Genomic DNA, 14,604 nt, shown 5'->3' with positions numbered 1-14,604 from the left:
TTATGACAACAATTATACTTGTAGGTTTTTGTATTCGTTAATAATGGACCCTTTACACTACACCTTGCTCTCAAAACACGCATAGGCATGCACTCTGCACATGCGCACGCACACACACATCATCTATCAATGATCAGTTACACATTATAAACTTTAGGTAGTAGGTCATTGTGTCTTTTCAAAATCCATTGTTTTTTTACTTTTCTTCCTTTCATACATCAATGAATGGCAAGGCCCTGCTACTCACCATACTCATTGACACAAGACAATCCAAGAGTGATGGGTGACCCACACATATTCTTTGGAACATGCAAGTTGTCCCCTTTAAATATAAGACTGAGACTGTGTTTAATAGGCGATCGGATGGTGGCCATTTGATCCAGTCCCTGTTCGTAAATCGGGACAAGTGTTCCCGTTTGAACTCCCCATATTAAGGCCTCAAGAATTGAGCACCTATGGTTCTTTGTTTAATATGGGTGTGGAGATTATTTAATGTCATATTACAACATTCTTTGCAGAGAAACATAACTACATTTACATGCTTGTATCACAAATTACAAAGTCAATCTTGCTGCATCTTAACCATCAATTTGTTTATTTGATCATTTACTGTAAACAATGTCTCTCAATATACACTTTTGATGCGGTCATATATTTCTGAAAAAGGGATGCCATAATAGTCCTCTTGCCAAAAAGTTATTGCAAGATCTCTGCAATCAACAAGGAAAGACCTAATAATGGTGTCCATTACAAAGCATTGACGAATCTGAAAGACAGGGAAATGCATCCATTGTACATGCTTGAATGAATCTCGCCAACATTTGAAAGCATATATAACAGCCTTGATCCACGCCCTGGCTAGACTTTGGATAGGCCCCATGGATTTTTCCCAACAAGACATACGTCATTTGTCACCCACTACTTTAATATATTTATAACAGTTGGGCTGAGCTATGCAGCACTTCACAAATGGACTTTAAGATCGAAGAATTGCGGAATTGATGTTTTTAAAAAGAGACCACATACCTCATACACAAAATTACCAGAAACTCCCCAACCTCAACGACCAATGACAAAAGATGCTATTTATTCACCTACATGAGTGTGCATGTGCACAAAAACTCATACCTACAGAACAGTGTCTTCTTAGAACCCAGAGTGTGTAGCGATACCCTCCGGATGCTATGAGCAATGATACGCACAAACACGCGACCCTGCCTTAAATAAAGTCTTTTCAAGGAAAGTATGAGTGAAAGACTAACTATATCGACAATACACCATCGCTCAAACATTCTTGATGTTGACCACAAACTAAGCATTGTGTTAGTAGCCCCATCGTGATTATATTAGTATTAAGTAAATACTGCTACATTCTTGGTCAAAATTGCATCTAGAACTAGGTATCTATATCTGTTCCCATACAATAGAACATATTCTCAATCAAAACAGAAAATCATAAACTTAATTCATTGAATAAATTGCATCTTACCAAAATTTTACTGACCATAAACTGGACTGACCAGAGTGATCAAGTAGCAAGCAGTTAAATTACAAGCAGCTACCTTGCGAACTTGCAGAAACAGGTGTCCCCTTGATGGTGTCTTCGTACTCCTCAAAGTCTCAAAATAACATAATAGATAAATTGCACTGCTTTTCATGCATGTCAAGAGTATGGGGAGCCAGATCCTACAAAAGAGCTCCACAAAAGGGAAATAGTAACGGAAGTTGCCGAAGGTAACACCCAACTCATCTTGACTTTCAGGATGATTACCATCTCCCGATCAAACATTTCTGCCTCAGTTGAAACCCATCATCAAATTTGCTGCTGCATTTGGAGTATCTGTTGGTTAAAGAAGGGGCTGCCAATCTTGGAAAAATGTCACATTAGCAAAGCATAAGATCTGCCTTCCGGTGCGGAAAGTTTCCAGGTGTATCGTACGCAGATGCATGCATGTAGACAGTAAGCACAAATAGACCATGTCTTCTCCATTTCCAGTATACAAAAATTTCCACCAAAAATAAGATTTAACTGTGTCCTTCACACCTGCACATCAAACTTATTGCTTACCAATTAACTCCTGCCAATAAGCATGCACACATAGGATACTCAACAAATAACAATACGGCCAACACTGACCTCTTCATTATGATTATCACGAGCCTTTTTTGAGGCCCCAGGATCAGAAGAAGCTTCCTGCCTACGTCTTTTCAGGCCTTTCATCTTTGCCAGTGCCATACCGTTCACCTGAATTACAACCGACTTACTTCATAAGGTCAAGAAATTCTGAAATTATGAACCAGAGGAGGGCCATAAACACTTGCACAAAACACATGATCAGCAAACACAAAGAAAGAGGATAACGAAGCCAAGGTTCGTTTGAATCACCTAAAACAAATATATAAACAAATACGAATGACAGTTATATATACCTTCATAAAGTCAGAAGACTCTGGAATTTTAAAATCATAAAAGAACTTGTGAAGCACACCACACACACGCACACACGCGCACACACACACACTGGCGCACATACACAAAAGAGAACAGATAAAGAAGCAAGACTAAATCACCCAATTACCTTATTTGTTTCAAAGCAGAAAAATTGATACAGTCTGACATACCACATTTATTTAGAATGCTTTAGAAAAAGGCTTAGACAAAATAAACAAGAAAAACTTACTTCACTGAAACTTTGATACAAGTACTCCACTTTAAAGACAATCACAACAAGGATGACACAATACAAGACTTAATTGCTACAATTCAAACTCAATACAGCCATAGAGGTGAAGAGTCAAGTCCAAGAGATCACAGAGAACTTGTGCTTGAATCAACAAGCAGAAGGGCTCGACTATGCTGCTGCCTCCCCCAGCCATCGCCATCATCTCCCCCCGCCATCGCGCTCCCCTTTTCCTCCGCTCTTGTGTTCAAAGGTTATCATCCACACTCAGCCGTGGGATTCATACTTCACACACTGTCTTGAACCTTAATTTTTTGACAAGCAGAGAGCTTGCATTTCCCCCGCCTCTTCCACTCTCCCCTTGACCTCAACAGTGCAGCACCAGTGCCACTGCAAAACATTTCAGGACTGAAACGTTTCATACTGAAACGAGGAGTTTCGAAATGAACCATTTCACCCCTTGTATCCACGTCCCAACCTGACGAAATGCCAAACCAAAACCTCAATACATAAATGTCAAGAGAAAGTTACACAGAACGGCTCAACTTTGTGAGCTGTAGTAGTTACCATGCTCGGCAACCCAACCCTTATCCACCCACCTCTCACAGATGCGCTCTCATTACCTCCTCAACTTCGTGAGCTGCAGTGAAGGATCAAGGGGCATTTCAGCCCAGGTTACATGCCGAAACACGTTTCATGGTGACCATGCTCGGCATCCCCACCCTTATCTTGCAGACCCACTCTAATTACCTCCGTCTCTTCTCTACTAAGTGAGTCTTCTGTTTTGGCCTCCTCTGCTGGAGCAGGTAACCTCGTGCATGGCACTCGTTGGGCAGGCTTTACCAGAGTCGCAAAGGGGAGAGGTTTGCCTTTTCATTCACACGTTATCTTGGAGATAGAAAGGCAGATGTCACCCCTGGGCCCTTCCCCTATTAGAGTTTACATCTTCCCCGTGCTTGCTAAAGAGGAAGAGGCTGTAGATACAGCAATTGGCTTCTCTTTTCTCTTGTGGCATGGAGAGGTCAACAAGATTGGTCGATGGACCGTGTCTCTACTTCCATTAGGACCTAGGTCTTGGAGTTCTCTCACCACCTGAAAGACCTGGGGTAACAGACTTTCTGAAGACCTTTTGGCCTTGAGTGCACTTTGGTTTGTCAGTACCAAATGGTTCGAGTTGGAGACACTTGGCTATGCCCTTGATTGTTGACCCGCATAGTGCCCCTTGCTATGTATTCACCTATGGGGACTCATGGGCAGGGGCAGAGGCAGCCAGTGGATATCAATCTATAATTTTCTTGCCACACTGGTCTTTCGCAGCCTTGCAGGCGTTCAGATACGGACTGACCCCGGTCTGAACACGTATATTAGCGAACTTTTAGGGTCTAGAGGAGGCTCTATACCTATTCTGGCCGAATCCTCCTCCTGGTTCCAATCCTTTAAGAGGGAGGGAAGGAGGTAATTCAGAAACTTCAAATCTCTGAGGCTGTGCTCTTGGAACTTGGAAGAGAGTTTGTCAGAAACTCTATGGGGGAGATTTTGCAAACTGGGATGCAGCTCAGAGAGCAGCACAGGGAATGCAGTGCTTAGTAGAGCCTTTCACAAGGCTACCCATGCATGGTTGATGGAGGTCAGAGAGAGAGAGAGAGAGAGAGAGAGAGAGAGAGAGAGAGAGAGAGATGAAATAAAATGTTATATTAACGTCTCAAAAGGCCAAAATGACATATGAGACCAAACTGTTACAAAATAGTGAATCTAATACCATGTCTGGGTACAAACAAAAGAACTAGAACAAAGATACTACTACTAGAATCCATCCTCATCTGCACTTTGGATGTTGAGAGAGTATGGCTCGAATCCTCTACTGTAGTCTCCGTCGATGCTGTGTAGCCCCTCTCCTCAATCGTGGCCGTCAGGATCTCCGTAGCTCCAGTGCTCGGTCAATGAGAGTGCCGGTATGGTCGAATGAGTGTGGGCCAAGTTCTGCAGTGATGGCTGCTCCTCTGGCTGTCCCATATCTAGTGAAAAGAAATCTGTAATCTGTCTCTCGGACTGTCTCTATCTCTCTCTCCCCAGTAAAGTGTCTCTATATATGTGTAACTCAAGTAGATATAGCCCAAGACATCTCTGATCCTCATAACTCATGACCCTAGAGAAAGGACCGAAACCCTCTTTGAATAAGGAGTGGAAACGGCCCCGTATCTCATAGTACACTATGCAATGACATATGTAATATAGCTCTGTCTCTGGCTCTCGCTGGCATAAGCGGTATATCCTATTGTCTGCTGGTATCCCTCTGAATCTACCAATCTCAATCTCCAACTGATGTGAGGATGTGCGTATCTAACCAATGGCACACCGCAACAATGAGACATATGTGTATCCATGTAGCTTGGGTCGAATCACACACCCAACTCCTGTGAGGTGGAGAAGATGCTATCTATAGAAAGCCATCTTCGTGCCCAACTCCTGTGGCAACTCTATCCATGTCCTCCTAATATCCAGCTGGATTAGGTCCTGATGAATGAGTCTAGCAATCTCCACTCGTGTAAGAGACATCGAGGGTGCCTGAAAAGAGCACTGGAAAGGGGGCAGCCTGTCCATGGCGAAGCCATGCGTTTGGAACCATGATGTCATCTGTGCATACCAGCATGGTGTCCCCGGAAGAGCTAACTGTTTGGAAGACTCAAGGGCCAGTCTAGCATATCTATCTCTAGTAGTATCCCACAAGATGTTCACAAAGGAGACTGATTTGGTAAGAGCCTTAATCTCCATAGGAGGTGCAGCTAGCTCTGTTCGAATGATAGCGTGAGGTACGGAAGCCTTGGCTCTGATCAGTCGAGAGATCATAGATACAAAGGCCTCTCCATATGTCTCCAACCATCCTGGCCTACAGAAGGTCCACTGATCCACTGTGGTGCGGTCTTAAACAACATAACCTTGGTTTTACCAAGGTTTACAAACAATCCACTATCCTCTGCAAAACTGTGTAATGCGTCCAATTGTCGCTGCATACCCTCTGGTGAGTCAGAGATCAACACAATCACCAGCATATAACAATGGGATCCACGTCCCTGCCAGCATATAAAAATCCGGTGTCTCTAAGGAGACGCGATTGCTGGAGTAATCGGAGCCATTCCTCCTTGTCTTTGAACTCAAGAATGGCATGTCCACTAGGTGTGCGCTTGGTGTTGAACTTGTTGACGATACATTCCACCGGATCGTAGTCGATATGGACCGGTTTAAGAGTTTCGTTGAGGAGGTCGATTAACTTGCAGAAGTCTTGTTGGCACTCATCCCATGCTTGGGGCAGCCCTCCAATGCGAAGCTTGAGGGCATTCTCTTCTTGAAGCTGACGTTCCCGCAATTCTGTCTTCACACAAGTTTCCACTCACCCCGACACAAGTCAAGCACAAAGGTGAAGAGTTGAAAAAAGTGCGTGAAGCACGAGCCAAAGGCAAGTGGGTAATATACCGCGGAGGGAAGGCCATCATTCAGGAGTTTCGAACGCCTAAACTAGCCCCTACCCCATAGGACCTCTCCTTAGGCTTTTATTTTTCTTTTGATGGACCCTCAGTCCTTAACTGATATGTATCGATTGCCCGCACTTAGAAGAACTGGTTGTAATGTTTTGTTTTTGGTCCCATGGGTCATATCTGACCTCCGTGGACGATAATTCAATCTATCTATCTATCTATCTATCTGTCAATGTAATCAGACAGAGGACACCCTCATCAACATACATACCAAATAGAGTAGGAGACAATGGGCAATTCTATTTCACCCCAATGGTGGAGTGAACTAAATCAGATATCCCCTCCGGGGTGCGTACATGTCCCATCACTAATCTGTATAGAGCCATAATCCCCTAAATCAACACTATGGGCACCCTCATCTCATGCAATTTGCGCATCAAACAAAATCTGAGTACCATGTCAAATGCTTTGCGGAAATCCACAAAGCTACAATAAATCCATCTCCCATGTGACCTGCCCTCCTCAATGATGGCTCTGAGCGTCAGAACATGATCAAGAGTGGAGAAACCCCTGAGAGAGAGAGAGAGAGAGAGAGAGAGAGAGAGAGAGAGAGAGAGGCTACCCATGCATGGTTCATGGAGGTCATAGTGAGAAATGAAACGAAATGTAATATTAACGTCTTCAAAAGGCCAAAATGACCTATGAGACCAAAAGGTTTCATGTGGTGAATCTAATATCAGGTTTGCGTACAAAAAGTACAAAGAACTAAAAGAAAATAGTGGGTAGGGGTGGGGTGAAAGCTAATACAAAAGGTGAGCTGATACAATGGAGCTCTCTGACAGTCGAGGCATCATATACATATACATCAGTATCCGGGACAGCTTCTATGTCGCGCCAGTATGGTATGGATCCTCTGTCGCAATCTGCGTCGATATCGAGAGGGCCCTCTCATCCGTGGGCGACGGGACCGCCCCAACTCTTATCACCCGATCAAGCAGTATGCCTCTGGTGCCTCTGTCTACACTAGTTGTGAGGCGTCCCACTTAGGGGCCAGTGCATCTGGGTAGAGAACTCCGCTCTGCTGTGTCTTGACTTGATTTGTTTTGAAGTTCAAATATTTACAATTTTCAAGTTCCAACGTGTGTTCATTGTTGATTCACCGCCTCACTAGTGGCTTGTCCATTGGACATTTGCAAGCCTATAGGCACTCGAGTCTCATCTCAAGAGTAGTTGCTTCACTCAGTTTGGACCTACCTCTTGGAGTAGTACCTTTGCTCTGCAGAGGTAGAGAACAACAGCTCTCTACACTGCTTATGATGGCATCTTACTACAGAGATTTCTAGACAGTTTTCATTCACCAAACTGCTGATACACTCGTGGAGTTGTCCTTTTGTGGACATCACATCAAACAGCTTCATTGTCAACCTCACATCTTCAACTTCTTGCAGTTTGTTCAACATCAAGTGCTAAGAGGGGTGTTAACAGTTTACACCATTTTGCTGCTTCATTATGGTCTAGAGCATGCTTGTACGGCTAGTGTATCTCCCGGGCTAGCCACCCACTACATACGCATTTAGGCTGCATCTGGCCTGATTGAAAACTTACAGACCAGCCCTCCGTGTATCGTCCATGTTTTGATCTTGCACCCACTTATGCTATTTTATATAGGCATTCCTATTTATTTATATAAGGGTCATTGGGTTTATAAGTGGACATTGCCCGACCCAGCCCTAACCTGATATTATGATATGTAAGGAAGGGTTAGGGCACTTGGTCCACACACCATCCTATCTGCATCTGGCGCCCTCTTTTGGTCATGATGGTTACGGGCGACCGATCAAGCCCCCCCCCTCTCTCTCTCCTCTCTCTCTCTCTCTCTTGCTGCCATGTCATAGCCACATCAACAAGATTCTGCCGTGCCATCAGCCTATCATCTCAGCAGCCCATCATCAGCCTGCCACGTCAGCAAGCTGCTGACATATCAGTAAACTCCTAAATAGTCAGCAATCAGCCTGCCATGTCATCAATCGGTGATATAAGCTTAAACTCCGTACAAATCATGCTCATAGAAAGTACTTTGTAAATCCAGCTGTCTCCTAGGGCAGTTTCTCCTCTAGGAGACAATATGCTAGTCCTCTCTCTCTCTCTCTCTCTCTCTCTCTCTCTCTCTCTCTCTCATAGAAAAAGGAAAATATCAAGCAGCAAACACAACAAACAAGGTGTTTCATCTTTTTGAAAAAACAAAAATCAATCCTTACTTCCTGACGTGGCATGTAAATTCGCCCCACTTTTCCTGCAAGAGAGTCCCTGCTTACATTCTTGACCTGCATGTGATGAGAAGTGCAAAGGGTTATGGAAAAGTACAAAGGATCACAGCAAGTAGAAGATAAACTGGCAATTACCTTGTGTTTGCTAGATTTCCAGGCCGTCTTCATTGCTTCTTTTCTCAACTCCTCGTTAGGTAATCTATTCCGCCGAATTATTAAGTCCATTGAAGGGCCAGCCTCAATCAGTTCGATCCTTGGTACTTTGGTACCTGATTTTTTAAGCCGAATTGCACAATGCTTGAAGTATACCTGTTGGACACAAAAGCACGTTAGAAACTAGCAACATCAAAGTGCGAGTACACATGTAAGACGCATCCTTCGCACCTTATCCAATAGCAAATACTCACGTATATGTATAAGTGGCATGCAGTACCGAAAGAATCTCAGTCTATGTGCATAATCAGTACTTATAAGCTAGTTCTGTCCATACACTTTTTTATATGGGAAAGCGCTATTGCATTGAAAACTCTTGCATTACATACTTTGAAGTTGACAATCATAATCATAATCGGCCATCTTGCCCTCACTCATTCACTCATAAGAATGAATGCTAAAGAAAATAAAGAGTGCCACCTTCTTTCCCACGGCAACGCACAGAAAAACCTTGTCCAGGCCTGCAAGATTTATGGCCTCCACCACCTGTGACCCACGTCATGTTAGGAAAGCCTTGCAACTGCTGAAAAATAATTTATGATACCTTTCTTACCTCTCCCCTTAAAACATCGATCAGAATCTCCTTCAAGTGCTTCAGTTGATCATCTTGTTCAAAGCCCTCACCAATAAACACAAGGCAAGGTTTGGAACCTTCTTGTGGTGAATATTTTTTTGCACCGCCAAAAGTAACCATGGGTTCGAACTGTTCCACCCCAACCTCTATAAGATCATACACATGATGGTCATACATACGACCAATCACCAAATTGTGGGGCCTCTTCTTTGAGTGTGATCCAAACTGCAATCATTTCACCAATTCAAATCCATCTATGCAGTCCCCAAAAAAATGACAAATAACTGAGAAAGAGAGAGAGAGAGAGAGAGAGAGAGAGAGAGAGAGAGAGAGAGAGAGAGACACTATGTAAACTTTGAAGTTTGCAATGAAAGAAGAATCAGAAGCAGAAAATTCAAGAGATACCTACCCACACATTTTTTAGCTACGCTTGTTTTGAACAAACTAGAACGGTATGGCTTAGAAAAGAATCTGAAATTCTACATACTGAACTCTCTCTCTCTCTCTCTCTCTCTCTCTCTCTCTCTCTCTCTCTCTCTCTCTCTCTCTCTGGCACACTACTTCTCAATGCCCAAGTGAAGGTGGTGGCAATGGCATGAAGTGGTGTAGTGTACTTTTGTGTAAGCTCTCAAGCCTACACGACACACGTTTGCCATAGTAAGGTTGAATGGTCTTCAAATCAAGTTCTTTTTTAGTATTAGAGTCAAAGGACTCTGATACTATTTCTATTCAATCACACAGAGCTTAAAATTGCATTATTTGGGTGTTTTTATGCCTCTTGTTCCACACCATTCCCCTGTTCCGCAAGGATCCCATCGCCGTTCCCGTTCCGCGTTCCAAGTAACTCTCATCTCTACACCTTGATGTAGGTGCTTTTGAGGATAGTTTCACTGGGAGGGACATCATTTTCTATTCCGAGACACATCAGGCTCCTGGGTAGTCCATGCCACAAGTGAGCGGATATAGATGGGAGACAGCTTGCAACAGGAGATCCGATCAGTGCATCGAGGACGGGGCTCAAGGGGAGTGGCAGTTGCAACCATTGATACATATAGCATGCAAGGATGAGCAGGCTAGGTACATGTGGGTGAGACTCAAGGCAGAGACAGGCAGATATCTCTAAATTTCTATTTGTTATTTCCCTCCTAGTACGTCAGTATATGCACCACCTAGAGGACATTCCCCCCTTTCTATCTTGGATGATGATATATGGGAGTTTTCCAGGGATGGTGACATTATCATACTGGGGGACTTCAATGCTAGGACTGCCCATCATCAAACAATATTCTATGATACTTCAGAGGAGATGCGTAAAGAGCTTGATGGTACAAAGATGGGCCTATCCAGACTATCACAGGATGAGGAGCACACTGAGTATGGCAAATACTTGATAGATGTGGGGCCTGCACATGGATTGGCCATTTTGAATGGTCTACAGAGATTTCCTACATCGGGAGGTTTCACATGTTTTCCACACCGACATGGGGCTAGCACAGTGGATTATGTTATGCCTAGCCATGTCTCATTCCATCCTTTCAAGATTTCATAGTGGGCACTAGGCCAATTGGAGCAGCAGCTGATCATGCTATTTTGTCTTTCACTCTCACGTTCCAGTTCAGCACAGCTCAACTAGAAGAGGTCTCCACACACTCGGTATACCTATATGAGGGAGAAGGATTCCGTGTACATGGTGGATGAGATATACAGGCAACTATACACTCAAGAGCGAGGACGGCCACTAGATGAGCTCACTCAGATATTGACACAGACGCTCTGTCACAAAGTGATGACGTGGCGGACAGCAGAAACACTAATTTCTGCCAGAAACCCTAAAATTCCTGCAAACCCTAATTTCTGCCAAAAACCCTAATTCTCGGAAATCACGGAAAGGGGGAAAAAAAAAATTGGGATATTTTTGAGCGAAGCAAATCTCAGCTTTTGCTCTCATTGAGAGAGAGAGAATTTGCTTTTGCTTTCAGAAGCTCTCTGTGAGAGAGGGAAAAGAGCTTTTGCTTTCAAGCTTTTGGGGCTTTGCTTTTGGCATCCCTTGTAAACCTTTAAATAAGTGGCTTGGGCCCTCACTTCTCAGAGCATTTGGACGCAGAGTCTGAGAGTGAATCCCGAGCCACTCTCTTGTACTTTGAATTGATTAAGACAAAAAGAAATACCGAAAGGGGCGCCAGTCTTTGGGGCCAATATCTCTAGGCATGGAACTCCGCCGGGCCAGTGCAAATCTATTGTGATTTGTGAATTGTTTTGAAGTGGTTATTTGGTGCTGTCGCGATTGATTCTTGACTTGGAGTGTCCAAGTCTGTTACAGTGGTATCAAAGCACGGCCGATTTCTCTTCTACGGGAAATCCGATCCCCAATTTTTTTTTCCGCGGCACCTATGGCTTCACGCAAGGATAAGTCGACTCCCTCTGCATCTGGAGATGTGGGCAGGGATCACAACGAAGATTCTGGCAGAGAGCATGGCCCGCCTTGGCCTACTCAGGTGGAGCAAAGAGAGATGAAGCGTCGTCAATTGATCGGCGATGCAACAAAGATGATGCTCAGTTTTGCGAAGGATCCGAAATTGGCAAAATATATGAGCGAGACTTCTTTTCAAGAAGTGCATGCACAGTGGCAGAAAACCACTACACCACCCCTGAAACCCGCTCTCAAGAAACCTTCTGATCACAAGAAATATTCAGAGAAGGAATTAGAAGAGGTGGTTGATGCACGGATCGCCCAACTTTTTGACGAGCAAAAGAAAGCCAAAAAGCACGGCAAAAAGCAGAAGAAAAGCACTGACTTCCCGGAATACTTGGGTCGTCAGTCAACTTTTGATAAGGCAAAGAAACTAAAGAAGCGTGTTCAATTTGAAGGAGTACCCAGTTCTTCTTCTTCTTCTTCTGACAGTTTTTCTAGCTCTTCAGATTCGAGCGAAGAAGACAGAAAAGGTAAAAAGCGAAGCAAGAAACAAAGCTTCGGAAAGGGCAAGGAAAAGGCAAAGAAGGCTAAATCTCGCCCAGAGCCTGACAGTTCTACTGAGGACTCGTCTACAGACAGCTCAGATTCTAATGATGGAAACTTCTATGCGAACAAGAAGAATTTTTACAAAGCCAACCAGTATGACTTTCTCAAAGATAAAAGCAAGAAAGTCCGAGAGTTTAAGGAAGGTGGCCACTCGATCAAGTTTAATACTTTTTTCAGGATACTCAGATGCTTCGAAGGCTTTGTCTTTTATACAGCAGTTTGACATTGCTTTCGCGGGAGGACGCTATTCAGAGTACTCCAAGATTCACAGAGCTACCTCTTACCTAAAGGGGAATGCTCGTACTTGGTGGTCCACGCTTCTTTTAAACAAGACTGCGCCAGTTAAATGGCTGAAATTTAAGAAGCTTTTTATTTCTTCTTGGTTGACGCAAGAATATGAACGAGATATACGAGCTACTTGGAACCATCTTCGGATGACCAAGAAAGATACAATCAATGCTTATTGTGAAAGATTCTGGAGCTCTTTTCTACCCGCCTCTTCATTCAAGAAGATCTCGTTCAGAGAACAGATTGAGCGGTTCACCTTGGGTCTACCTACAGAGATCCGAGATCACTGCTTGGAACAGAAGTCAGCTTCTATTCAGGAGTTGATGAGTCATGCGAAGCGGGGCTTTGCCATTCACTATGGCAGTATGACCTACCCCGAAGATGAGGCCATGACACAACAAGCCGACCAGACTTCTGGGAATGAAAGTAGAAAGAAAAAGAGCAACCCAGAGAAAAAGGATGCACGACCCAAGCTTACTCCTGAGGAGAGAGCTCGCTTCATCAGAGAGGGGAAGTGCTTTGGATGCGGGGAACAAGGACATATCTTCGCAAAGTGCCCTAAAAAGGCACAGAAAGAACAGAATGATAAAGACCACGACAGGCCTAAGAGTTCGAGAGCAGCTGAGGAACGTGGCAGAAAAGGCAGATAGAAAAGCAATACTGGTACCACATGGCGTGGGACCTGCACCGAATCTAATGAATGAAAGTACAAACTTTGCCGCTTTTGGGGCAAAGTGAAGGATCAGGAAGCTCTTTTGAAGGAGCCAAGGCCAACTTCTTTTCACTTGGAATTGGCAGCTCGATTTGGAATTACGCCCGACAGACTGACGCCGCAGGCGGAGGTGGTTCGACTGGCGCCCGGATGGGATGTTGCCATTACACCGAGCATTGGCAAACTTCGTTTGCAATGGGGTTTTCAGGGCACGCGAGTGACGTTCTACTCAGGATCCCTTGGTACCACAAGAACTACGCCATGGTTGACTACCGGGCCGAGAAAGCGACTTTGATAAATGAAGGGCTTAGAGATTGTACTTGATGAACTTCAGTTTCTTACTCATTCTTTTGGGAGAGAACTGAACGATGGATTAAGGTTGAATATGTTTTGACCTGATCAAAAGAACGCCAAGATTTTTCGCCACACTCATGCCAATTGCTTTTCAGAGAGCCTGAAGATCAAACCATTGATCTGATACCTGGAAGCATGCCACCGAACCAGCCACCTTATCGTGTGAGCCGAGTATAGAATGAAAAGATTATGAACCCAGTGAAAGACCTCTTGGAAAAGGGTCTTGTCCAGCATAGTACTTCACCGTATTGCTCTCCATTGTTGTTGGATTTGAAAAAAGACGAATCTTGGAGAATGTGCATCGATTATAGCGCTCTCAACAAAATCACCATCAAGAACAGATTTCCGATTCCTAGGATCGATGATATACTCGAGAGGTTACAGGGATCCTCGTGCTTTAGTAGGATTGACTTGAAGAGTGGATATCATCAGATCCGAATCGCGCCGGGAGACGTCTACAAGACAGCCTTTCGGACGACTTTTGGGTTATTTGAGTTTTTGGTGATGCCTTTTGGCTTAACCAATGCTCCTGCGACATTTAACCGGATGATGGACAGGATTTTTCAAGAGTACAGACTATTTGTTGGCACTTTCTTTGATGATATCATTGTTTTCTCCAAGAATGAAGCAGAACACAGAGATCATATGCTTCACAGATGCTTTTTTGTTTTGGACACTTTGTCTCAACAACAAGAGTGCAAATGGATCCGGCCAAGATAGACACTATCCGTGATTGGCCCGATTTGAAGAATGTCCATGAAGTTGAAAGCTTCTTGGGACTGTGTTCGTACTATAGACGGTTCATTCGAAAGTTTGCAGAGGTTGCTTCCCCTTTGCATATTCTTGATACAGAAAGGAGTCCCTTTCTCGTGGGGATCCACAGAGGTGACTGCCTTTCAGAAATTGAAAGAGAAATTGACTACAGGACCAGATTTGACTTTGCCGGACTTGCAGAAGTCATTTGAAGTATTTTGTGATGCTTATGGTCGTAGTCTGGGTGCGGTCTTGATGCAAGAAGGCCAT

At 44.0% G+C, this 14,604-nt stretch overlaps 1 protein-coding gene across 1 annotated transcript in view; it reads right to left on the bottom strand.

The window, feature by feature from the left end:
- Window positions 1-1,442: 1,442 nt before the first annotated feature.
- The window catches only part of LOC147426262 (Ribosomal RNA processing Brix domain protein), a 36,369-nt gene continuing 23,207 nt past the window's right edge, over window positions 1,443-14,604 (bottom strand). The window contains exons 3-8 of the mRNA XM_086498636.1: window positions 9,188-9,433; window positions 9,055-9,120; window positions 8,557-8,730; window positions 8,413-8,478; window positions 2,138-2,245; window positions 1,443-2,044 (exon numbers count right to left, since the gene is read on the bottom strand). Coding sequence (XP_086354762.1) covers window positions 2,039-2,044; window positions 2,138-2,245; window positions 8,413-8,478; window positions 8,557-8,730; window positions 9,055-9,120; window positions 9,188-9,433 — 666 coding nt within the window. The 3' untranslated portion in view covers window positions 1,443-2,038. The remainder of the gene's footprint in view (window positions 2,045-2,137; window positions 2,246-8,412; window positions 8,479-8,556; window positions 8,731-9,054; window positions 9,121-9,187; window positions 9,434-14,604) is intronic.

This window comes from Adiantum capillus-veneris, chromosome 24 (assembly GCF_014529385.1).
Source record: "Adiantum capillus-veneris isolate H3 chromosome 24, ASM1452938v2, whole genome shotgun sequence".
Classification (NCBI taxonomy): domain Eukaryota; kingdom Viridiplantae; phylum Streptophyta; class Polypodiopsida; order Polypodiales; family Pteridaceae; genus Adiantum; species Adiantum capillus-veneris.
This window is presented reverse-complemented; position numbering and strand designations above follow the sequence as displayed.